Source organism: Capsella rubella, unplaced genomic scaffold (assembly GCF_000375325.1).
Source record: "Capsella rubella cultivar Monte Gargano unplaced genomic scaffold, Caprub1_0 scaffold_1, whole genome shotgun sequence".
NCBI lineage: Eukaryota > Viridiplantae > Streptophyta > Magnoliopsida > Brassicales > Brassicaceae > Capsella > Capsella rubella.
In genome coordinates this window covers 7270351-7293946 of record NW_006238923.1, presented here as the reverse complement: position 1 = coordinate 7293946, position 23596 = coordinate 7270351, and the positions used below count along the sequence as shown (strand labels likewise).

At 37.1% G+C, this 23596-nt stretch overlaps 5 protein-coding genes across 14 annotated transcripts; 2 read left to right on the top strand and 3 right to left on the bottom strand.

Annotated features, from left to right (window-relative positions):
* Positions 1–1043: 1043 nt before the first annotated feature.
* LOC17900737 (cyclin-dependent kinase B2-2) lies at positions 1044–3210 on the top strand. Its single transcript, XM_006305341.2, has 8 exons — positions 1044–1366; positions 1729–1870; positions 1966–2027; positions 2123–2234; positions 2364–2457; positions 2546–2615; positions 2701–2839; positions 2931–3210. Exons 1-8 carry the CDS (start codon positions 1134–1136, stop codon positions 3024–3026), a joined length of 948 nt encoding a protein of 315 aa, XP_006305403.1. The 5' UTR covers positions 1044–1133; the 3' UTR covers positions 3027–3210.
* Positions 3211–3277: 67 nt separating this feature from the next.
* LOC17896841 (protein PIN-LIKES 1) lies at positions 3278–5209 on the bottom strand. The gene is made up of 10 exons (XM_006304701.2): positions 5069–5209; positions 4896–4975; positions 4685–4809; positions 4463–4584; positions 4231–4365; positions 4060–4152; positions 3873–3973; positions 3742–3794; positions 3483–3668; positions 3278–3403 (listed from the first exon to the last, which is right to left on the bottom strand). The coding sequence occupies exons 1-10, from the start codon at positions 5207–5209 to the stop codon at positions 3279–3281; spliced, it is 1161 nt and encodes a 386-aa protein (XP_006304763.2). The 3' UTR covers position 3278.
* A 575-nt stretch (positions 5210–5784) lies between these two features.
* LOC17896996 (DEAD-box ATP-dependent RNA helicase 42) lies at positions 5785–10878 on the bottom strand. 10 transcript variants are annotated; one of them, XM_023777006.1, is made up of 5 exons: positions 10768–10878; positions 7052–10683; positions 6892–6906; positions 6573–6587; positions 5785–6467 (listed from the first exon to the last, which is right to left on the bottom strand). In XM_023777006.1, the coding sequence occupies exon 2, from the start codon at positions 10566–10568 to the stop codon at positions 7053–7055; it is 3516 nt and encodes a 1171-aa protein (XP_023632774.1). In that variant the 5' UTR covers positions 10569–10683; positions 10768–10878; the 3' UTR covers positions 5785–6467; positions 6573–6587; positions 6892–6906; position 7052. The 10 variants fall into 10 exon arrangements, 7 of the variants coding, with proteins under 7 accessions (XP_023632774.1, XP_023632775.1, XP_023632771.1 ...); XM_023777007.1 differs by having other exon boundaries at positions 6583–6587; XR_002832429.1 differs by having other exon boundaries at positions 5785–6082; positions 6183–6906.
* Positions 10879–11591: 713 nt separating this feature from the next.
* LOC17899706 (AT-rich interactive domain-containing protein 6) lies at positions 11592–15665 on the top strand. Its single transcript, XM_006307611.2, has 14 exons — positions 11592–11818; positions 12119–12463; positions 12570–12703; positions 12795–12834; positions 13207–13259; positions 13355–13400; positions 13636–13728; positions 13986–14108; positions 14195–14243; positions 14322–14385; positions 14559–14625; positions 14738–14788; positions 15088–15180; positions 15281–15665. The coding sequence occupies exons 2-14, from the start codon at positions 12140–12142 to the stop codon at positions 15374–15376; spliced, it is 1233 nt and encodes a 410-aa protein (XP_006307673.1). The 5' UTR covers positions 11592–11818; positions 12119–12139; the 3' UTR covers positions 15377–15665.
* A 2605-nt stretch (positions 15666–18270) lies between these two features.
* Positions 18271–20027, bottom strand: LOC17897185 (AT-hook motif nuclear-localized protein 27). Its single transcript, XM_006305320.2, has one exon. The coding sequence runs from the start codon at positions 19441–19443 to the stop codon at positions 18484–18486; it is 960 nt and encodes a 319-aa protein (XP_006305382.1). The 5' UTR covers positions 19444–20027; the 3' UTR covers positions 18271–18483.
* Positions 20028–23596: the final 3569 nt, after the last annotated feature.

Here is a 23596-nt window from a genome sequence, read left to right as displayed (position 1 = left end):
AAATGTTTTGACATCAAAAGATTTAAAAGTTTTAAACATTTTTCGAAATTGATAACTAATATATTATATTATTTTGCATTATTGAAAACCTACATATATACCAATATTTAATCTAATGCCTCTTCGTCGTAAATCCCTTAACAAAAAGGTTTTAAATCTTTAATCACTCGGGATCAAAACTTATAGCTAAGATAGTTGGAAAACATACCTCTTATATATAACTATAGCTTTAAATACATGTCAAAACGTCTGTTATCCGTTTTGTGAAGTTTATTTTATCTGACCACATACCTCTTATATATAACTATAACTGTTTAAATACATGTCAAAACGTAACATACATTTTTGATTTTACAGGGAGCAATAACAATAGCTAATTTCGCGGTTATGATGAAGGAAAAGCTCAAAGACAGAGTGTCTATCAACGCAGTTCTAATAGACACTGCCACAAATAGATAAATTGATATTTTAGAAAAGGTTTTGGATTAAATGGCAGAAACATAATTTTGAGTTATGAAAATTTCATAATTATTATATTACGAATGTAAAATCATAATTTATAATTAATTAAAAACAACAAAAATGATTTTAATTAAGAAAAACACATAAATAGCATGACTGTATCGGTATTTCCACGTCATATGGTTTAAAATAGTACTCTTTCTATTATATAAAAAATGTCATTTTGACATATTTCACATAAATTAAGAAAAAATTCAAATATACATATACATTTCTTGTTGGTAATGGTTTAGTTACTTATAAATTAAATAGTAAAATTTGGAAATGTAGTGTAAAATTTGCATTAAGAATTTAGAATGACACTTTCAATAAAATAACAAAGTAAAATAACACTTTTAGCGGAAGAGGAGAGAGTATTAGAAAGAAATAAATAAAAAAGAAGGCAAATAGTGCCTGACGCTCCGGTTTTGAATTTTGAAATGAATTCTCAAAGAGGGAATAATAATAATTAATATATTTCTAATAAACAAATATCTGCTTCCTATTTAAACCATTCTCTCTTCTACCTTTGTCCATTTCTATCTTCTTCTCTCTTCTTCTTCCTTCCCCCAAAACATAAAAAAACAAAAAACCTGAGATTTATATTCATTTGATTTAGAGAGAAATAGGAGATGGACAACAATGGAGTTAAACCTTCTGTTTCAGCCATGGAAGCTTTCGAGAAGCTTGAGAAAGTAGGCGAAGGTACTTACGGCAAAGTTTACAGAGCGAGAGAGAAAGCTACTGGGATGATCGTTGCTTTGAAGAAGACCCGTCTCCATGAGGATGAAGAAGGCGTTCCTCCCACTACTCTTCGCGAGATCTCTATCTTGCGTATGCTCGCTCGTGATCCCCACATCGTTAGGTTCGATTCCTGATTCGCTTCTCTTCCTATCGATTAGTCCGTAATCTCTGCCTTGTGGTTTTAGGACTCAAATTTCGATTTCTAGGGTTTATTCCCCCATCAATTTATCTCTCTACGATTCTCGATTTTTATGTCACTCTGATGTGGTAGTGGTAGATATTGGTTTCACTATCTGATTGTGTGCTGCGATTTAGATCAAATGGGTTCTTCGGTTGAGACTAATCGTGTTGTTCCTGTATACGAAATCTTATCTTATCCAAATACGATAAAATTTCAAAATGGAACCTTTGTGTTTAGATCTTAGTGTGCTTTGGGTGATTGCATTTTCTTCTCAGAGATAATTAATCATTCTTCTTCTCCAGGTTGATGGATGTTAAGCAAGGGATAAACAAAGAAGGAAAAACTGTACTCTACTTGGTTTTTGAGTATGTTGACACTGATCTCAAGAAATTTATCAGAAGCTTTCGTCAAGCTGGACAGAACATTCCGCAGGATACTGTCAAGGTTTTCATTTTTTTTTTTAGCTTTTTGTTCTGTGTTTTTTTTTCTTTTAACACTCTCACGCGATAAGCTAAAAGAAACATGGTCTTCAATTGCAGTGCTTGATGTACCAGTTATGCAAAGGCATGGCTTTTTGTCATGGCCATGGAGTGTTGCACAGGTCAAATATCGTCTTTGTTTTGAGAGAACAATGCCTTTGAGCGAAACTTATTTTGAGACTGATTACTGATCCTACTTCTCTTTGTTTCATTATAGGGATCTTAAGCCTCACAATCTCTTGATGGACCGGAAGACAATGACCCTCAAAATAGCAGATCTTGGATTAGCCAGAGCCTTCACTCTCCCAATGAAAAAGTATACACATGAGGTATGAAAATCTATGTCTATAAATCATTAGTCTTACTTCATGTTAGTGTTTTAAGATCTGATCTTTGTTTTTCTGAACTCTGGAGTTTTAACTAATGATGTCGTTTTCCCTTGATTTCCATTGCAACAGATTCTAACTCTTTGGTACAGAGCTCCAGAAGTCCTTCTTGGAGCAACCCATTACTCAACTGCAGTAGATATGTGGTCTGTTGGCTGCATCTTTGGTACAAATTCTTCTCTTTTAGTTTCATTGGTTTCTCTTCAATGTCAATACTGCGATAACTAAGAGTTCTGTTTCTTTGTTATTTGTAGCTGAACTAGTGACCAAGCAAGCAATCTTTGCTGGAGACTCTGAGCTCCAACAGCTCCTCCGTATTTTCAGGCAAGTCTTTGTGCTCCTCTTTACCTTTCTATAGCACACATACATGACATTCGCATACTCACTTGCTTTTTCTGTGGAAATTCAGGTTGCTGGGAACACCAAACGAAGAAGTGTGGCCTGGAGTGAGCACACTCAAGGATTGGCATGAATACCCACAATGGAAACCGTTGAGTCTCTCCACAGCTGTCCCAAACCTCGATGAGGCCGGACTTGATCTCTTATCTGTAAGTCCCCAATGTCTAACACACCACTCAGACCTTGCCTAATTACCCAGGCCCATAGCTAATAGTAATATGCGTTTTTCTTTGGGCACAGAAAATGTTGGAGTATGAGCCAGCGAAACGAATCTCAGCGAAGAAGGCTATGGAGCATCCTTACTTTGACGATCTACCTGACAAATCCTCTCTTTGAGGCTCTCTTTATGAACTCTCTCAGTAGGATATTTTGTTCCATCTTGGTCTTTGCTTGTCTCAAGCATTTTTCTGCTATCTTAGGATGATTGAAGTTTTAATATTCCATTTTGATTGGGTCTCTATTCCCAATTGTATAACCCTCCAACCTCTTTAACAATGAAAGAATATATCAATTTCTCTAATGTTTCGAATTAGCGAGTTTTGCAAATGTTGCCCTAGTGTGTCTGTAGTGTGTATGTGTGTGTGTGGTTCAGGCTACAAGCCACATAAAGAATGTTGGCCAGACAGTGAGAGAAACCGAAGCCAAAGCATAAGACCAGAATAGAATCACAGAGCATTCGCTTTCTCCTGACCCAAATAGTTGAGTGATTGTACCTGCCAAAAGGTCAAGAGTGAGACTATGAGAAAGACAGTATGCGTCTTCGGAAGTAACTTTTCAGCCTGAAGAACAAACCAAGATTCATTGCCGGTGGAACGACATACTGAAGCAGAAGAATAAACTTGTAGAGCGGTTCAGATGTAACCAAACCAAAGTGATGGGCTCCTTGTACTATTAAAACACCTGATATTGGCAGTAAAACGTAACGCACAACCACCACACCTACTATGACTGACTTGTGCATTCCTGAACCTCTCAGACCTGTGATTATTGAAAGAGAGCAATTATTTAAGGTTTTGTCTTTTGAATTCAAAAAGTTTTCTTGTTTATTTACCTTTGAGAAGGTTTCCTCCTACAACCAGAGTCAGAACAGGAATTGTCCCATCCCTTCAAGAAATTAAGCTACTCAAGTAAGTAAGCATTGATTATCACAGACGAACGAGATTTTAATATGTTGTTGAATACCCCAATAAAGATACTGAGTCCTCAATCACGCGGAGTGGAGCTGTGTTGCCCACTAGTAGCTTCCTTAGTATAGGATTTAACCCAACCGCAAGTGCGATAAGCTGAAGAGAAGGTGGATTAGTTACTTAATTAGTACATACATACAGAAGATAGCACTCTTTTGGTTGAATGGACAACTGAAACAAACCGCTGCAATAGTTGAAGGAGCAAATATTGTTCGTAGATTGATTTTCTCTGCTGCAGAACACACTCTTTGCTTGACCTTGCTCCATGTCCCAACCTTGCCACATATGCATGCTCTCCAAAATCAGTAAGCTGAAGCAAATAATGCTCACAAGATTTATAAAAGGAAAAAGACCTGTTCCCCAACTTCAACTTTGGGAGCAATCAGTGGCATTGTAGAAGAGGTACTGTTTACTGCGATTTCTCCAGCAGGATGTGCTAGCATCCGCATAAGGTTGTATACATAAGTCCATATGTAAATGGCTCCAATCTGATATACATCACAAAACGTTTTGACTTGTATATTCATTTAGAGCATCCAGTACAGCAGAGAAGCAAAAGAAGTAGTTAAAGAAATGGAGACATACCGCCATTGAGAGTGCAACATAACCAAGTCCAAATTTCTGACAACTCTCAGAATCTCCAAAAGGACTTCCCTTTTCATTACATATAGCTGGGATGATGATGAGTGGCATGTTTCCCAAATTCCCTGTAGGATTATACAATTTCATGCATCACTGATTAGGATTCCTAATAAAACTTCATGAATGAAACAACAAACAAGATTTGTAGGATGATGTTAAAGTTACCAGCAGCACAGCAACCAACAATGATGCCACGGAGATGCGGAGGAGGTTTAGTGATTTTGATAACAACCCAACCAAGAAACGAACCAATGATGAATGTTAACAACACATTGATTGGCATGAACCACCTGAATTAAAGTGCATTGCATGCTCCATCAAAATAAATTTTCATTGTACGTGAGCAGAATCAGTTCTCTGAATCAAGAAGACATACATTTTCACCATGCTTTCGTATGTAATAGTCGCAGCTAAACTGCTTGCAACAAGTGAAGGACTAAACACATAGAAAACTATCTGCAAGAAACGTGAAAACCAAAACAAGAAACTCAGAACAACTCAGAGAAATTAAATATATCAAATTCGTTTTAAAAAAAAAAACTGACGCACGTTGTTGAGTTGCTTTCTAGCATCTTGATTGAGAATGTTAACACGATCCATAGCCAAGTAAAATCCAATTCCTGTAATCATCAGAATCTTGGCAACTGGTATCGACGAGGTTATGAACAAATCCAAAAGCCTCATCGTCATCGTCGCTTGTGATCTGATACCAAATACCAAAACCAAAAATGCTTCTACAGAATCACCATTTCTGCACTTAAATCGAGCAAACTAAAGAAAAAGCAAATTACGAATCGTGTTTTCAATTAGAGAGAGAGAGATCGTGTCGTGAATCGTGATGATGACTTACGGAATTGAAACCAAGGGAGGATCGAGAGGAATAGAAGAGATCGATCTGTGTTCTTCTTAAGAAACAGAGTATCAAACGTAACAGCCAAAAGATTTCAAAGAAGATGAGAAACTTGGGAGTGCTAGTGGCTCTGCATGGCCTCTCTGGTTAGTTTTAGTACTAGTTAGTTAATTACCGAAAAAATTTATGTATTATTCACTTTGGACCGTTTAATTACACCATGTTATTTTATGATATAGTATACACTTTTGGAGTATGTTGAAGAAGACATACAGTTAAAATGATGACTTAGCAATTGGTTTGTAATATATTATCTGACGACCCCTTTCTGATGATATCATTTTTTTCCTTATAAGCAAAAAGAAAAATCGAAATACACAAGTGTCTTTTTGTTTCATTTTGCAACCTTCGACGGTGTTATAAAATGGTCTCTTATTATATAATTTGTGAAATCCAGTTTTGGTGATTGTTACAAAAAAATCTGCTAGAGTTACGCAGTGCTTATTACACCTACGCTTTATTTCTCTATTTCCCACCAATAGGAGTTGATGATGGCATGATGCCATGAAAAGTACAATAGTTTCACCCCTTCTATATTTCCATTGTTTGATAAAGGTGCGGTCACAAAATAAGTTTGGTCTCCCACAACCTTTCCTGTGTAGATCATCACGCAAATTGCCGTTTATAATATACAATCTGTGTCACCTATGTCACTGTTTCAAACCCATTAGTTTTATAATTTTGATCCACAAAACAAAACAAACGCATCCAGGAGTACTATTTTGATCATAAAATCCGATGTTTACTACATACTGGATGCAACATCACCTTTGACCGTTACTCAGAAAGCTTCCTTTAGCGTTTATCTCAGTTGCAAGTCCATGATCTCGATTGAGACAATCCCAGCAGATGAAAGTTTCTCTCTAAGACTAGTGGTTAAAGCAGATATAGACGGATTTTCACAGAGAAAGCATCCAGACACCAAAACTGAATAAGCTTCAAGTCTTACCCATTGGGGAGGTAAAATCGCTGTCACCTTGTCTATCAGAAAATTTCAATATCATCTCTCCTATGAGCTTCATGTTTGACAGATTTCCCCTGCAGAAAAGATGCCAAACGCTGTAAAAGGGGAGATTGATGCAAGAAACAAGTCTAGTGCTGTTCGATTCATGATTAAATCCAAACACAATAACTGCATCATACTAGATTTTACCGATCCTTTTACAGCCACCACGCGGTAATGCGCATTAGCAAACCCATCGGGACATTGTATAAACATGACAAAGAAAAAGAGAATAAAATTAAAAGAGGAAAAGAGTTGTAGGATGAGAAACAATAAGCACTCATTATTCGACACCCATCATTCTACTAATACTTGACCACCATAAAGAAGTAAGGAATGTCACACCAAGTTCAAGTCTGTAAGAAAAAATTTAGCAAACGTGCAGAGATTGAAACATCAACCAATAATACTTGGTTTAATAAAACTCTCAAGTGATTTGAATCCATTATAATCACACACCTCATGGTTGCTTTCCTGTTAAAAGAGAGAAACTAAGATCCATAAGTCTGAACTCGAGATTAATAAGAAATATGTAAGAAATTAAAAAAGTCAGCAAGCAAGGCTTAAGCATAGCATTTAACCTATATGATTGTAAATTAGATTAGAAATCTCGACTTACATTATATCACCGAGTATCTGCCAGCTGTTGCTCCTCCAGGAAGTGACATGGCCTGATTTGTAATGTCTTCAAGAACACGCTTGAGTTCAACTTTTGCTGTCTTAACTGATTTCTCAGAAGGCCCTTCAATGAACAAGTAGAGTTTGCGTTCCCCAGGTCCAGGGATTCGTCCTGTAGGATAAAACTGACCCCTAGTGGTAATGGCGGCTCCAGTCCACTCTGATATTGGACCCAAAGTTTCTTTGTGGGTGACCTTCCAGCGAGCATTTTGTGGGAAATCATTGATTTCAAGTTCTGCTTCATAGTGTTCAGGCATAGCGTCAGCTTGAATCTTTGCCAGGTTATGTTGCAAATTCATGGCAGCAACCATGGCTGCAGCACGGCCTGCCCCTTCACTAGGATTGCCAGGAACAGTAACTGGAAGGACACCTGGCACGGCGTGAATCCCGCTACCATTTGGCAGCAACTGGTTAGCAGTCACAGGAGCACTCACGGGAATAGCAGCTTTGGCAGCAGCAGCAATGGCGGCTATCTGAGCAAAAGTAGCCTGCTGCTGTGAGATCTCACCACCACCTGCCTTTCTTACAACATCATTCTCATCTTCTGAGTCAGACTTATCTTCCTCAAAGCCATACTCCTTCGCTTGTGCTTTCTTTGCTGCTTTCCTAACCTCTTCCTCCTCTTCGTTGAATTTAAAGCCACTACCACCATAACCAGTTCCATGAGCTTGCTCAATACCCTGTTTCACTTTTGCCATGAAACCATCAGCAACTGCTTTGAGATCATCAGGCACTGGCTGCTCAGAAAGTTCCAGGGCCTTGACCAAATCTGGTGCATATTTAGCATCATCCTCAGAAATAAATGTCACAGCACAGCCTTTCCGCCCTGCCCTGCCTGTCCTGCCAACGCGATGTACATAGTCTTCATAGTGGTTCGGTGCATCGAAGTTTACAACTAACTCAAGCTCTTTCACATCTAGACCCCTAGCCGCAACACTTGTGGCAATCAACAGATTACAGACATTGGTCTTAAAATCAGATATAGTTGATTCACGATCAGTCTGATCCTTACCCCCGTGAAGAGATAGACAAGGGTAACCATGTTTAATCATATCCCTAAACAAGGCATCACATTTTTCCTGCGATTGAACGAAGATCAGAATTTTTCCTTTCTCATACCATTCCCCAAGAAGTTCCAGAAGTCTAAAGAACCTATCACTCTCCGGTCTGACTTCAACTAACTGAGTTATATCTTTATTCACAACACTCCTTCCACCAACCTGAATTTCTACAGGCTTGTTCAAGACTTTACGTGCCAAAGTTTCAACTTGGCGAGGAAACGTGGCAGAAAAGAGCACAGTTTGACGTTCAGGTCGAATGTTCTGAATAATACGAGTAATTTGAGGCTCAAAACCCATGTCAAACATACGATCAGCTTCATCCATTACCAAAAATGTGACCCTTCGCAGGTTAGTGATTTTCCCACTGCTTGTGCAAAGGATATCAATCATTCTACCAGGAGTGCACACAACAATCTCAGTACCTCGCTTAAGCTCACTAATTTGCTGGGCAACTCCTGATCCTCCGTACACAGGGACACATCGTATACCCAACGGCTTTGCAAACTTTCTGATATCACTGTGAATCTGCTGAACAAGCTCCCTAGTAGGTGCCATTACAAGCCCAATTGGCCCATCACCAGCCTCGACGGGAGGCTGATCTTTGATATGCCTCAGCATTGGCAAAACAAACCCAAGAGTTTTACCAGACCCGGTTTTTGCAACCCCAATGCAGTCTCGACCGCTCATGATGATAGGTAGCGCTTGTGTTTGAATAGGCATTGGCTTTTCATAATTAAGTTTCTTCATAGTATCCAAAATTTTGCTGGTTAGCCCAGTCTGGTGCCAAGACTTTATGGGCCTTGGAACATCTTTTCCATGAACTTTCAGCTCCAATTCCTTTCTGTAAGCGTTAACTTCTTCCTGTGTCATCCTAGAGATATCCTTCACTTCGATATAGAAGTTTTTCCGGAAAGGTTCATACTCTATCTTTGAGTGGTCAACAAGGGACAATTTTTCTGCTTTGGTCTTTTTTACTCTTTTCATGAACTCCTCATCGTCTTCCTCTAAACTTGGATCATCATCATCTTTTGGTTCTGAATAATCGGAATCAGAATCTTCACCTTGAATTATCCTACCAAGGGCCTTGTTAAAACCTTTCTTCGGCTGGTCACCACTGTCCTTCCCATTCATTTTAGAGTCCAAAATACCATCATTCACTGCTGGAGAAGGAGCACTATTGCTAAGCTTCTCAACCTCAGGTAATACCATAGTATTCATAAAAGCATCTAATGGATCAATCTCATCTTCATCTGCAGCTCCGTCACCTCCACTCTCAGGGACAGTAGTAGCTGTCTCATTCTCCAAGTCTACTATTTTGGCATCTCCACCACTCTCAGGTTTACTCTCCCCATCAACATCCATTTCTGTTTCTGATTTTTCTTCCTGATGGCCTTCTTCATCATCAGATTCTCCATCAAGAGTCCAAGCCTTACCGGCCTTGGGCTCTTTACCATCCCCATCACCCTTAATTTCATTTTCAGCTTCCTCCTGCTTCCTCTTTAATTCTTGCCACTCCTGGACTCTTCTCCTCCGTTTTTCCACCTCCTCATCCAACTTCTTCTGCTCATCCTCTAGTTCTTCTTCTCGGGTTTTCTTCTCTTTCTTTTCACCATCCTCCTCGACACTCTTTCTCTTTGGACTATCTCCATTGCCATCTGCATGCCTGCTAGACCTACCAACACTCTTTTCACGCTCTTTCTCCTTCCGTTCGCTGCTCTCTTTTCTCCTACGTTTCAAGTCGGGCTTGACATCATCATCACTCTCTTCATTGCCAACCTCCCGTGACCTCCCCCTTTCCCGGTTCCTCCTACTACCCCTTTCTTTCTCACGTTCTCTCCTATCCCTCTCTCCATCTTCCCTCTCCCGCCTTTCCCTTTCCTTAACCCTCTCCTTCTCCCGCTCTTCTCTTTCACGTTCTCTTCTCTCTCTATTCTTCTCCCTTTCTCTTTCTTTCTCCTTCCTCTCCTCCCTCTCTCTATCTCTATCCCTTTTCCGATCTTTGCCTCTTTCATGTTCTCGGTGTCCTCTCTCCTTCTCCTTCGATCTGCGTTTATCCCTCTCATTATCTTCTTCATCGTCAACATCAGAATCACTACTCTTCCTTCTCTCAGACCGTCGCTTAGCCCTCTCCTTACCCCTCCGTCTCCGCTCTCTTTCCTTCTCTTTACGCTTCTCCCTCTCTTCATCATCATCTCTATCGTAATCATCTTCTGAATCACTACTCTTAACTCTCTCAGACCGTCTCTTCCGCCTATCCTTCTCCCGGCGCTTCTCCAAACCCTTATCCTTCTTCCGCTCCTTACTGCGATCACGATCTCGCCGACTCTTCTTCAAATCATCATCCTCCTCCTCTACCTCCATATCATCTCCCCTGTACTTAGACTTATCTTCCTCCATTCCTTAAATTCAGCTCCAACAACAGAAATCTGGATAGAAAACGACGCAGATTCAATGGAAAATCAATGAAATTCGACCGCCCCGATGATCCACCGCAAAATTACGCCTGAGCAACCTGAATCAGAATCAATGTGTGAGGAGGAATGAATATCAGATTAATCGAACAGTAAATAGACACAAACAAGGTTGAAAAGCTTACACAGATAAATCTTCAATGAAGAAGACGAAGAAGCTAATAGAAGATTCGAGAGTGAACAGGAACGTCGGAACCCTAAACGTATGGTAATTGTGAGGAAAAAAAAAAACTGAGATGGCGGTTTTTCTTAAATAACATCTCATATTAAGCCCAACTTTCTCACATATGACAATTTTCTTAAAAAACTGAATTAGCATCTCCGTGTAGCCGACCTGATTTGGATCCATATTAAGCCCAACTTTCTCACATAACAAGTTTAGTTATCTCTTTAGGCCTAAAGCCCAATAAGAGATATCAGCTTTTTATTTCTTTAATATATACTTTTTCTAAAAATAGTTTCCAATTTTTTTGAAGTAAGATATTTTCTTATATACTATTTGTTTGAAAATCTCTTATATCTAGAAGAAAAAATTTAGAAAAATAAGTATATATGAACTATACTTGGTAATATATGCAAATATGAATTATATATTTAGGTAGTCACAAATTTTCTGACCAAGACTTACAAAATTTTATTAGCTAAAGATTAATAATAAAAAAAGTATCAAACATAAATCTGTATACTGTACGTGTGTCAATCATTGCAGAATCTATTAACATAACTCTATCGTCGTTATTTGCTTATAGCTGTCCCAACAACAATAAAAAGGAACAAAACCTACAATTATGAAAATTTTCCAAAAAATATTAAAAAACTCTGTAAATAACTAAATACACAAAAAATAAAAAGAAGAACCAAAATTAGTGTTTTACTTTTCAGTGTGAAAAACAAAAAAGGGAACAAAGTTGGCGAAGTCTCTGAGTCGCTCAGCAGTTTTGAAAAGACCACATCCATCTCATCTCATCTTAAACCAAAATTGACAAAAGATTTTTTTGTTTCTCTCCTCTTTCAAATTCTCTCTCTCTCTCTCGCTGCTGCTTCTTCTCTCTGTATCTTCCTTCTTCTCTTCCACAGTTGCTTTCAATTCCTCCGCCTCCAAACCCTAGCGCCGCCGCCGGAGGTCCTGCGTTCTCACTCCTTGCTTTTCTCGCCGTCGCCGTCGCTGCGGAACAGGCAAGTACTTGTTTTTTTTTTCTTATGCTGCTCTCCTTATTTTCTGGAAGGTTGTCGGGGTTCTTTATCAGCTTGTTTTGATTACTCCTGAGGCTGTGAAGCATATAGACAAAGGAGTGAGTTTGCTCCAATTCTCCCAAGGAGTGATAGAGAGATAGACTATGGTTTCCAGGCGGCGAAAATACATTTCTTTTTTGTTTATTCCTGAATCGCCAATAGTCATTTACTGTGTTTTATCCTCTTTTTCACGATTTTGTCTTCATTTTTATGACTTTGTCTTGCTGTGACTGACTACTCCAGAACATAAATCGAAGCTTTTAGATGGCGGATTCCGAAATGCATGAGCAAGATGCGTTTTTTGGTGATGAAGCTGTCCTTGTTGACACCAAATATTTAGAGGAAGAACCTCTGCAGACAGAAAACTATCAAAACCCTAGTGAAAACCCCCAGCCCCTTCTTCTCGAGGATAAGACTCTTACTCTAGAGAGTGATGTTCATTTAACTAATGGAGGTGCTCAGGCTAATGGTCATGGGATGAATGGTGACCACTCTGGAAGGAAGACTCGTAAGGTGCAAATATTGACTCCTAAGCCTGAAGATGTGAGTGCCAAAAAGCGGAAGTCTTGGCTGCTGACTGATTCTGAGGTATGTTTCTGTATTCTCAGCATGGTTTTGTTATAGAAAGAGAGGAGCTTTACGGTGAAACATTGTTGTTTTGATTATTCTCTTACTAGTTCTTCTCTCTCTACAGGCACTGGGAATTGATGAAGCAGGGACACCAGAAGAACAAATGATGTTTCTAAGAGAATTGGAGACCTTTCACAAAGAGAATTACCTGGATTTTAAAGCTCCTAAGTTTTATGGACAGCCTCTAAACACTCTCAAGTGAGTTGAAAGTATTGCTTTTGATCATAAGTGAACACATATAGGTTGTTCATCAGTGCCTGAAATTTGCATGTTTTACTATGCAATGTAGGCTATGGCGAGCAGTCATCAAATTAGGTGGCTATGACGTGGTAATAATCCCAGACCATATCATTTTTAGTTCGGCAGTTTAAACTTTATGCGTCATTTAAGTTGACCTGTATGATCACATTCTAATTTTGGGGGTTGTGAATAACATATGAACTGAATAAGGTATTAAATTTAAATCGGTATGTGAATTGATGATCAGAGTATCTATAACCATGTGACTTTCAGAGAGGAGATTATTTAACATCAATGAATTAATTATGCAGGTATATTAAAGAATGTTTGATATCTTGTTGAGAAACTGATTTATGTTACTGTTGTTAGCTATATTTGGGAGTATAAATTCAATGTTTTCTTAATCTTGATGAAATTAAATGTCTATGGTATTCAAGATTCCTTTGTCCATGGTAATGTAGGTCACCACATCTAAGCTATGGCGACAAGTTGGAGAATCCTTCCATCCTCCCAAGTACGGCTGATGTTTCCCTTAGACTCTCCATTAGTCTTTGCCGATTTTTCATTATGCTTATCTTTTCCACGTTTGGTTAAACTATCTTTATTCAGGACATGCACAACAGTCTCCTACACATTCCGCAATTTCTATGAGAAGGTGAGTTTATTTTGGTGCATAAGTATCATTAATATATCCTGTCTTTATTTTTACTTATCAACTTCAGAAAATTCACCTTGTGCTTCTTTTTGGTATGGTGTGTTATAATAGTTAGTTTGATTTTTTTTGTCTTGCCTAGGTATGGCAGTTTATTTTGGCACTTTGAATGCACTGGTTCTTTTCTATCTTTTCATATAGAGGTTCATTTGATTTGTATTTTTTGCTTCAATTGCAGGCACTTTTGGAGTATGAAAAGCATTTAAGGAAAAATGGTGAGCTTAACCTCCCTGGTTCAACATTCCTTACGTCTTCCAACAGCGAAAAAGAGGTAAATTACCCCCAAAAATGTAGAAAGGACTTCTGGAATGTTCAATAGCAGCTAAACCTGTTAAACTATACTATCTGTAATCCGACTGACAAAAAGCTGTTACCTTTTTTGTGTCTTATACGAAATTCCATATGAAATCCATGTGCATAGGCCTGTAAATTACCGTAAATTCCATGAATCGTAGATTCTTTATGCACCTTCCTTACTTCCCCTTCTCCGTGTATTTTTTCTTCTCTGATATAAGGACTTTGATGTAGGCAAGTAGCCATCAAGGTTCAGGGTCAGGCAGGGCAAGAAGAGATTCTGCAGCTCGTGCTATGCAAGGTTGGCATGCACAGCGTCTTGTTGGATCTGGAGAGTTTACTGCGCCTGCTGTTAAGGTTTCCCTTCAAATCTAACTGCACATTGTGATTCCATTATGTAGAGTTTTGTCCTGAACCAGGATGCTGTTCTCCTATTGTTTCAGGATAAGGGATTAAACTCAACCCCAAAGCATAAGAAACTCAAAAGCATTGGTAAAAGAAATTCTCAAGGCATTTGGTATTTTTGTATATCGGGGTAGGTTAACATTTTGTGTTAAACGAATTTTTCAGGGCTGGAGAAACACAAATTACAAACTAGCATGGACCTTGTTGTTTCAAATGAAGCTGACAAACAGTTACGGAAAGCCAATTCTCTCCTGCTTGTTTGCAAGTCTTAGAGAGTTATATATATTTTTTTTGTTTCTGCGTTTAACTCCTCTTAACAGTAATGGGATGAAAACAGAGCATGTTTTTAACCTGAACATATTACTGTAAATTGACGTTAAGGTTTCTATTTTGTCGTAATAGGTCGGCTGCTGAGGTTGTTGATGTTGGACCCCTTGCAGACTGGGTGAAGATAAATGTCAAAGAAACTGTGAGTAACTTCTGCCAGCTAACTAAGGAAACGCCAAAAATTTGCAAACTGGATGTTTGTTTCCAGTATGGAATTCTTACCAAATCTGTTTTCTTTTTTAATGTATTCACAGAAGGATTCCTTTGAAATATTTGCCTTGGTACCTGGACTTCTTCGCAAGGAGGTGAGCACTTTCTTGTAACGTTGTCTCTGTAAAGCCACTTGATAAGTGTTTGTCTTTGAATTTTGTATGTATGCATATTACTGTGGCAATACACAGTAAGCACTAAGAGATTTGCTAGGTTACCGACGCAATTCCGTTTGACTATTGTTTTCCTACGATATTGATATGAAGCAGCATAGACATCTGGAAGTTTTTACTTTTAGTTCCATAATCTCAGTACACAATTTTGTCGGCAATAAGTATTTTCTGATAAAATCATTACAGAGTCCAGTTATTGAACATAAGTTGTTGTTTCCCAGGTTCGAATTCAATCAGATCCCGTGGGAAAGGTGGTTATAACAGGCCAGCCGGAGCAGCTTGACAATCCTTGGGGCATTACACCCTTCAAAAAGGTAAAAAGTTTGTTGTATATTCCAGACATTTCCATTAACTACTGAGAAACCTGTGTATCAACCTAAGAACCGTCCTGTCATTGTGATATGATTTCACCAGATTGTTGACTTATCCGCAAGGATTGATCCGCTTCACACATCTGCGGTCATGAGCATGCACGGGCGGTTATTCATACGAGTTCCGTTTGAGCAGTGATTGATTTCAAGAGTAAGTGCGGCATTTGTTCTTAGTGTATTTTAGGAACTTCACGTGTTTCAAAACCAAATTGTTAGGCGACTGTTAGCAGTTTTGTAACTTTGATTTTGAGTCTGAAGACTGAAGTTAGGAACTTGCAAACAAACATTTGATCTTACTGTAAGATTTCTCTTTTGTAAAAGTTGAGATTAGTAGGTGAAGCTGCTCCAGTTCAAAGCCATTTTTGGATACAACCAATAGTGTGATGCTTTTGAACCAAAATTGGAATGACATGCTTTTTTGTGTTTTTTATATTGGTATGAATCCCTTAGATTTAACCTATCCCATCTACTGGTTCTAATATATGTATTTCTAGATTCTCATGCTTTCTTTTCAGGTTTTTTAATTCTTCAAAAAGTTTTCCTGAGATGATTTGTTATCCAAAAAGTGAAAAATATGCAATTTTTTGGTGGTGCCTATTATTAAAGCAATAACAATAACAACAAAAACTTATCGACATTTTCCTGAATCTAAAAAGCTATTCTTTCGGGAACATATGATTAAGGAGAAGAAGAAAAAAAAAGTTCATAATTTGTTTTAAATATATGTATCATGAGGAAAGTTCATAATTGTGAAGACTAGTCTAATTTTATGACATCAGAAGAATACTGCAGGGTATGAGTTTATGAGAATGCCTTCCAATTTCAAGGGGTGTTTAGACAGAAAAAAATATTGGTTTTGCTTTAAACAATATTAATTTTACAGAAAAATAAAATAAAATAACATAAGTAAATCAATCTTAGTTGATTACTATAAGATAGTAATAAATTATATACACGATCACATATATTCACTATTTAATTATTAACTCAGTCTTTGTAATCATGCAAAAAGTTCACAGTGTTCAAAGTTTTGGTTTTGGTTATTCTCAACTTGGTGTAGCTCAATTGCATGTAAGGCACATGACATGACCGCATGGGAATTTGATAATATCTACAACTAGAATGCTTTTTCTCTCTACAATGTTCCAAGCCCCAAAAAAAAAGCCATATGGAATCACAAAATACAGTATGTATATTTTCTAAAGATAAAAACTATTTTTTACTGGAAAAGCATCTGATAACTATAATAGTTACTTTTATCACCATAATACTGTATTTATCTTGGAACTGTAGTTTGTGGAATAATCTGCAATTTTGTTACATGCATGAGAGAGTTAGTTGCCAAACACACACATAAATTTGACTGAACATTCATTTTCATCTTACAATAGTTAGAACAAATTCAATTAACAATCATCATAAATTTGATTGAAGTTTCATTCTCATCATGCAAATTCATCAAATTTAATTAGCTTTACAATTTACAAACCTAACACTCTTTTGGACTTTAATTTATGTAACTGATTATTTATATACTTTTGTTTTATTGGGTTTTAAATATTGTTATTGAATAACATTCTTAAACAAATACTACTAGTACTAAATAATGAGCTACCTTTTTTTGTTCCTAGCTAGTAAATAAATTTGTCCCTAGGGAATTGGAACATTCCTCTTTTTCACATATCTTGGTAATCGAAACCCAAATTTTGTTATGTTGCGGCAGAGAGTCTCACTTAACTGACACTACAAATGATTCATGTTCATTTTTAGTCAGTCTCCTTCCCATGTTTCAAGTCTCACTAATTATTATGTAACCGACGTACGTGAACATTTACTTCATGTTTCTACTTTCACTAACTATTATGCTGTAACGGTTGTCTATATAATACCTTGGCTAAAATATTATGCTCTAAAATGGTTACGATGAAATATAATGAACAAGGATAACACAAGGTATGAAAACATTATGCAAAAGAATATGCTTCTATGAATTTGTTTATTTTTCAGTGGCATGTAAGATGATAATTCCATTCTATATTACGAATCTGATTAGATTTTAGCAGAATATAGACCGATCGAATACTTCGTTACTTTATATTTTATCTCTCTAGCTAGTTAGACAATTTGCTTAAAACTACTTGTGCCTTGAATGATGTTGTTAGATTTGCAGCTCTCCTGGAATTAAAGATCGAATCGGCTTAGCTATAACTGAAAGCATGAATGTATATATTTTATGCATGCAAGTAACTGTAGTGGTCAAATGATAACTATTAGCTCCTAGCTAGTATACATACATGCATGTCGTATTTATTAAACACAGGTTAGACAACTCTCTAAACGCTAAATCTTTCCAATTGCCTTGATTTTTCCCTAGAGAGTATTACAAGCTTAGAGATGGCTTAGACGGTTATGTCCTAAACAGTTTGAGATAACTAATCACACATAGTCAATGGATTATAAATTGTTGGCTAAACTACGTTATAGACAGTCACACGATTTAACTACCCTATTTGGGGATGCATTACGTTTTGATCAATATGAGAGCTAATCCTAACTTTTATAGATACATATTGCATTAGAGTACTAGTTGTTATTTATTGGTATAGCGGCTTTAAATATGCTATCTATAAAAATATAATTTAGCTATAGATTTTAGATATATGAACAGAACAGTTGATCAATATACACACACTAAGTTTAAAATTTTGACCTCTTACATTGAAGCTGTGAAAAAAGTTGAAATGAATGTTATGAGAAATATTGTGCGTCTTAGGCGTTATAAACATCAAACTATAAATATGAGCTAGACTACGTTTTGGAAACGTATTGTAGAATAGATTCATGAAGTGCAACTTCTGAGATATACCCACATATATACTTCATCAAGAATACGTAGTGAAGCTCAAAAATTCTTAAAGGAGTAACGAACACATTATTAAATAGACCTACACATCTATCAAATCCAGCTAATTATAATAACACTAATAGGGCACTGCAGCACGAAACCCTAGCAATGGATGAAATAAAGGCATACATGGAGACTGGAGAAGTTTTACTAAGAGCACGAGCGACAAAATATGCATTTCTCTCTAACATCTATCCAAGAAAGATGAGAAGAAAAGAAAAATAGGAGAAATCAAATATGCATATCAGCTAAACATTAAACACCAAAGATCCCAAAAGAGAAGACGACTCCACAAGATGATGAAAAAACACATAAATTTTCCGGACATTAAAAATTCAAGTTTAAAAAGGTGGTCTTGAAGGTGTTCCAGCTCCCCATCCAAGCAAATGAGGATCACCAGAAAACCCATAACCACCCACATTACCTCCTAACTGTCCCTGACCGGTCACTCCTGACGGTGGAGATGCTGACGGAGCTTGCTGTATCTGCGGTGGACCTCCTCCTCCTCCTCCGCCACCACCGCCCCCTTCTTCTTCCTCCTCTTCAATTGGTAGTCTCTCGAAAACCGCATTTGAGAACGAAGCAGCCATTAGTATCACTGGAGCTGATGCAATAAGGGGAGCCACCACGCTTCCTCCGACCACCTGACCTTGCCCACCGGCTAGAAATATTGACAAACCACCAGCACCAGGCGGTGCAGGAGGTGGCAAAACAGTTCCCGTTAGTGAAAGAATCTCAAACCTTCCATGTAGAGTCACAACTCCTCCTCCTCCTCCTCCTCCGGGAACACCACCACCATTTCCAGGAGTGACTGGCTGACGGAGAGTGACGTTAGAAACGGTGCCGTTCCCTCCTAAAACGGAGACGCCTCTCCCTCTCCGCCTAGCGTAAGTGGAAACACTCTCAACTATGTCAGCTCCGGGGGATACTTCAAGGACGTGAGATCTAAGCGAGTTGGGGCTGTCGCGCGTTACAATGATCGGTGGCTTTGCTTTGTTCTTAGATCCCGGTGGACGTCCACGTGGACGTTTCCCTGGTGTTGAGCTTGATGTATTCGGGTCCGAATCGGGTCGACCCTGTTGATGATGATCCTTGTTTGAGTGTTCAGATTCTCTGGAATCATCGGACGGTTGCTCTTGTTGTTGTTGATGCTGATGTTGTTGCTGATGCTGATGGTGGTGATGCTGGTCAATAAGATTGATTCCACCGTGCGTTTGAAGCTGTTGGTGGTGAATCTCAGGTCTGAAGAGGTTATGGAAGTATCTAGAAGCTCCACCGCCTTGCTCGTAACCGCCTTCCATCGCCGCCGCATCTACTAAATCTCTCTCCCACCACTGCTTATTCGCCAGCTCAAATCAATTTCTTGATTCTTGATCTTTCTTGCTTCATATATTTGGGAGGTGAAGAGAGAAAAAAAAAAGAAAAAGAAGAAAAACTCAGATCGAGAAGTCAAAACTCAGGATTTTGAGGAACCAATTATAGCTAAAGCATTAAGGTGTGATCGGTTACACAAGCCGACAAAATATAGAAACAGACCAAGAAGAACAGAACTAAACTAAAAGACCAAAGCAAAAGATTAAAGAAAAAACAACAAGTGACTTAAATGTTAAAATGATCTTTCTCAGTACTACTCTGTGTAAAAGAGGTAACAGGAAGGGAAAGAAACCCTAGTTAGGTGTGGCTTAATTTAGGGCAAGAGGAAGAAGCAGTGTCTTCTTGCATACGAGTCGTATTATAGCTGATGATTCTGAGGTGGTCTGGAGGAAAAAGGAGAGAGAGAGAGAGAAGCTTGAGTGAGATTCATGTGCGACTCTTCTGCAATAAATTTTTGGTCCTCTCCTTGAACGAGGAAAGTAAAAGCAAAGACATACACCGAGAATTTAGCGGAGAAACAGTCCTCTTTATTATATCATTTTTATTTTAATTATTACTACTATTATGAATAATACTCCTGTTCTTTTTTTTAAGTAGAATTAATACATATGCACACACAAGCCGACAAAAATAATATGTGTATAAGTGGTTATCCTTACATAAGATCCCAAAGAAAACAACGGGTTCGTCGCAGTTTCAACTTCGGTTCCAACCGGATATATTATAAGAATGAATACTTTTTTTTAAAAGAATATGTGATTTTATAATAAGTTGTATTATTGTAAGCCTAAGATAAGATTAACAGAAGAGAAGAGAAGTTGGTCAGCTTTAGTTTTGTGAAATTATATAGAAGAGAATCAAGAGATAATGAAAATGCATTATTTGAAAAGAAAAAACAAGTAATCAACACAAAATGTCAAGGATAAGTTGGGTACAAAGACACACTATAATTTATAAACGAATCCCACATTCCCTTTAAGGCGCGTGGATGTTATTTTATATGTCTAAAACAAAGAAATTATCTACTAAAATATCACTTGATCATGTTACTAATTTATTTATCTTCTTCTTAGTAACTTTAAACCGAAAAATATATACTGTTTTGTCTTCTCTTACTTGGAAAAAATATATATTAAACCTTAATTTAAGAGAAATAACAAAACATAATTAGTACATATATGGTTTGCAAAATATATATACAACAATTAAGAAGAACCCAACAAACGGATAGGAACAAGCTTTACTTAACAAAAAAAAATAAAGAGAATTAGTACTCACTTTTAAGCGTTGCAGAACAATAATTGATTAACCTCGCTTTATTGATTGATTATATAATTTATTTCATAATCCATCCCATTATATCTATATGTGTGTTTGTTTATTACCATTACTTATACATTAGCTTGTTAAACCCGAGTTAATTAATTAGATATCAAAGAATCGATGTTCTTACTAAAGTTTACATCTGATATTTGTGTATATCCACTTTAATTGTCATGGGAGAGAGCATAAGCCGCATAGCAAAGAACAATCAAATCTAGATAATGGCCCCTTATCAGAATGAGATCTATATTCATTCCCTCAAATATCGTAAGACAAAGAAGTGGACCCTTTTTAATGATACATTTGGAGAAAGTTGTAATGTTCAATTAATGTGAAAGACTAGTTAATACTAAATATCACAATGTCAAATTAGATGATAGCTAGGGCTATTAGTATTTTGAAAAAAAATAAAAATTGATAAGTACTCCTCTAAAAATGTATATCAGGTTTTCACACTTTTAATATACGTAAAAAAAAAAAAGGATAAACACTAAATTAAACACTTGCCAATTGCATCAACCCATCAAACCAAATATAATTGGATATAGTGATTTATTGAAGTGGTTTAACTCAATCCGACCCATAAATAAATGCATGACCTCATATCGGAACCGTGACTGGTTGTCATACTTTTTGTGAACTGCACCCATATAGTAGTAACACATGAGGTCCTTCAACGTGGAGGCATGTGGCCTGAACCATGGTGGGACCGAACCTCAGTAAGTGAAAGTAGTAGTAGTAGTAAAAAAGGATCGGATCAAACCGTTCATCGATCCCTCATGGCATGCGGGACCCGTCGTTTTAATCGGCGCAACCCTGGCGAGTCAGGGGCTCGGTGCAATGTACTTGAACCGCACACGTTAGCTTGGTTCGCACGTGCACAGACAAAAGTCACGTGCGGTCAAAAGGTCAGAGCATGAAAGTGAAAGGCAAGCTGCGTGACCACGTGGAGGCGGTCGGAATCATCGGTACTTGGTCAGTTTACCTTATCCAATCACACTACTCCTCCTCCCCAATCTATCTAACTTGCTTTCGCTTCTTTTGCCCCCTATTTCTTCAATTTATCAAAAGCAAAAAAAAACACGTACGTGAAGACGTGAAGTGAACTTTTGTTTGCGTATTTCAAAAATATTAACTAGTCCAATAATTTATATTTTTATTATCTCATATACGTACATTGAAAATGGAATAATATGTGCAATCATTCGAGAAACTTAGAATATCAAGCGGGAAGAGTTCAGTAGTACTGTGATATATAGCTAGTTTAATCCCTCGCGAGAGCTATATACACGCCAAATTAAGCGCATCCTCATGCAAGTCTGTAAATATGCGACTGTCCTAAGTTTTCTTAGCTAGACACTACTACTAGTCGTCTAAGACCGATGAACCCATTTCTTTATAATTGAAGATTATATAAGCTTGTATGTGTTAATAAAATCGATATGTCCAGTTAAAGATTCACGTGGAATTTAATGTTAAAACCTACTATAACTCACCGGGCATGTGTCAAGAGATGATTTAAGTTAAGTTCTTTATCTCCGGTCGTAAGAGTTTATTATATTGTCACCAAACATGGAATACATCAGTTATAATTATTCCGACAAGCACACACTGATCAAAATTTCAATATTTTTGTTGGTCAGCGGACAGCAACTAAAATACTCATAATTAAGGACGCTGTTTGTTAGAGAAATAATCCAACTATATAGTTCTGTCCTGAATCATTAAAACAACAATAATACGGGCAATAAATTGTGATGGTTCCCTAAGATTTACGTGACACCCATTAATCAGTAATTCATCAGTACGCTTAATTCTTTTCTTTTTAGCTTTTCTTCTATCAATCAAAAGCACCACGCTCCATATATATGTGAGATAGTAAGGCTAGCATCATTCTATAGTTTACACTTTACGCATATAAAAAGTTATGAATCAGTTTTTATTCTAAACGTACTGTGTATTTTGAAGAAAAGTTCTATTTTTAAAGAAAATATATAACCAACCGAGTTCTATGTACGCATACAAATAGCTAATTGTTTCTTGAAATATTAATTTTGTTGTTATGATAACTGTTTAAACTCTAAAGTGTGTTAGAAACTCAGAATTTAGTACTATTCTTTTGGGACCAAATAAAAGAGCAGGTATATATTGTAGCCAGTTTTATCGGTATGTACTAGCTAGATATATTTTTGGCTTACTTATCAGGATCAAGGTCACTAGTATTAATACTTTACAAATATATTATTTATTGATATAGTTTATTATGGATGTATAAAATCCTTCACATGAAAAAAAAACAATCAAACAAGTCTAATCGAGCTCTTTATATCAAATTGTCAATCAAATCATACTTTTTTGGTTTGTCGCACGGAATCTAACATGTCCGCTTCTTTGCTTTGTACAAGAAGAAATACATATGATGAGGTCTACAATTATTAATTAAGTTAATTGGTGTAATAAAACATATTTGGCACAAAATACAAATATGGCAAACCAAAAAAAAAATCAAAAAAAATCCGTCATTCATGAAATGGATGGATGGAATAACCCCTTCTTTTAATTATTTATTTTATTTTTTTTCAATTACAACATATTTTGTACTTCAGTTTTATAAGTATATCTCTAAAATTTTGACATGACATCTGAAAGAATTACTATTTCTGCATATTGTATGATATGAATTTACTCGAACGATAAATATCTAAAGTTAGATTTAGGAGACCATGACATGTAGTTTAGTTATTTGGAGATTAATAC

Bases quoted from the DNA above. Each gene is read 5' to 3' on its own strand.
- LOC17900737 (XM_006305341.2), top strand. From the start codon at position 1,134: ATGGACAACAATGGAGTTAAACCTTCTGTTTCAGCCATGGAAGCTTTC. The intron at 2,028-2,122 runs GTCAAATATCGT...GTTTCATTATAG, and splicing joins GGCCATGGAGTGTTGCACAG to GGATCTTAAGCCTCACAATC. The intron at 2,235-2,363 runs GTATGAAAATCT...CCATTGCAACAG, and splicing joins TGAAAAAGTATACACATGAG to ATTCTAACTCTTTGGTACAG.
- LOC17896841 (XM_006304701.2), bottom strand. From the start codon at position 5,209: ATGACGATGAGGCTTTTGGATTTGTTCATAACCTCGTCGATACCAGTT. The intron at 4,366-4,462 runs GTATGTCTCCAT...GATGTATATCAG, and splicing joins ATGTTGCACTCTCAATGGCG to ATTGGAGCCATTTACATATG. The intron at 3,795-3,872 runs GTATTCAACAAC...AATTTCTTGAAG, and splicing joins GACTCAGTATCTTTATTGGG to GGATGGGACAATTCCTGTTC.
- LOC17896996 (XM_006306552.2), bottom strand. From the start codon at position 10,568: ATGGAGGAAGATAAGTCTAAGTACAGGGGAGATGATATGGAGGTAGAG.
- LOC17899706 (XM_006307611.2), top strand. From the start codon at position 12,140: ATGGCGGATTCCGAAATGCATGAGCAAGATGCGTTTTTTGGTGATGAA. The intron at 13,401-13,635 runs GTGAGTTTATTT...CTTCAATTGCAG, and splicing joins TCCGCAATTTCTATGAGAAG to GCACTTTTGGAGTATGAAAA. The intron at 14,386-14,558 runs GTTACGGAAAGC...TTGTCGTAATAG, and splicing joins TCAAATGAAGCTGACAAACA to GTCGGCTGCTGAGGTTGTTG.
- LOC17897185 (XM_006305320.2), bottom strand. From the start codon at position 19,443: ATGGAAGGCGGTTACGAGCAAGGCGGTGGAGCTTCTAGATACTTCCAT.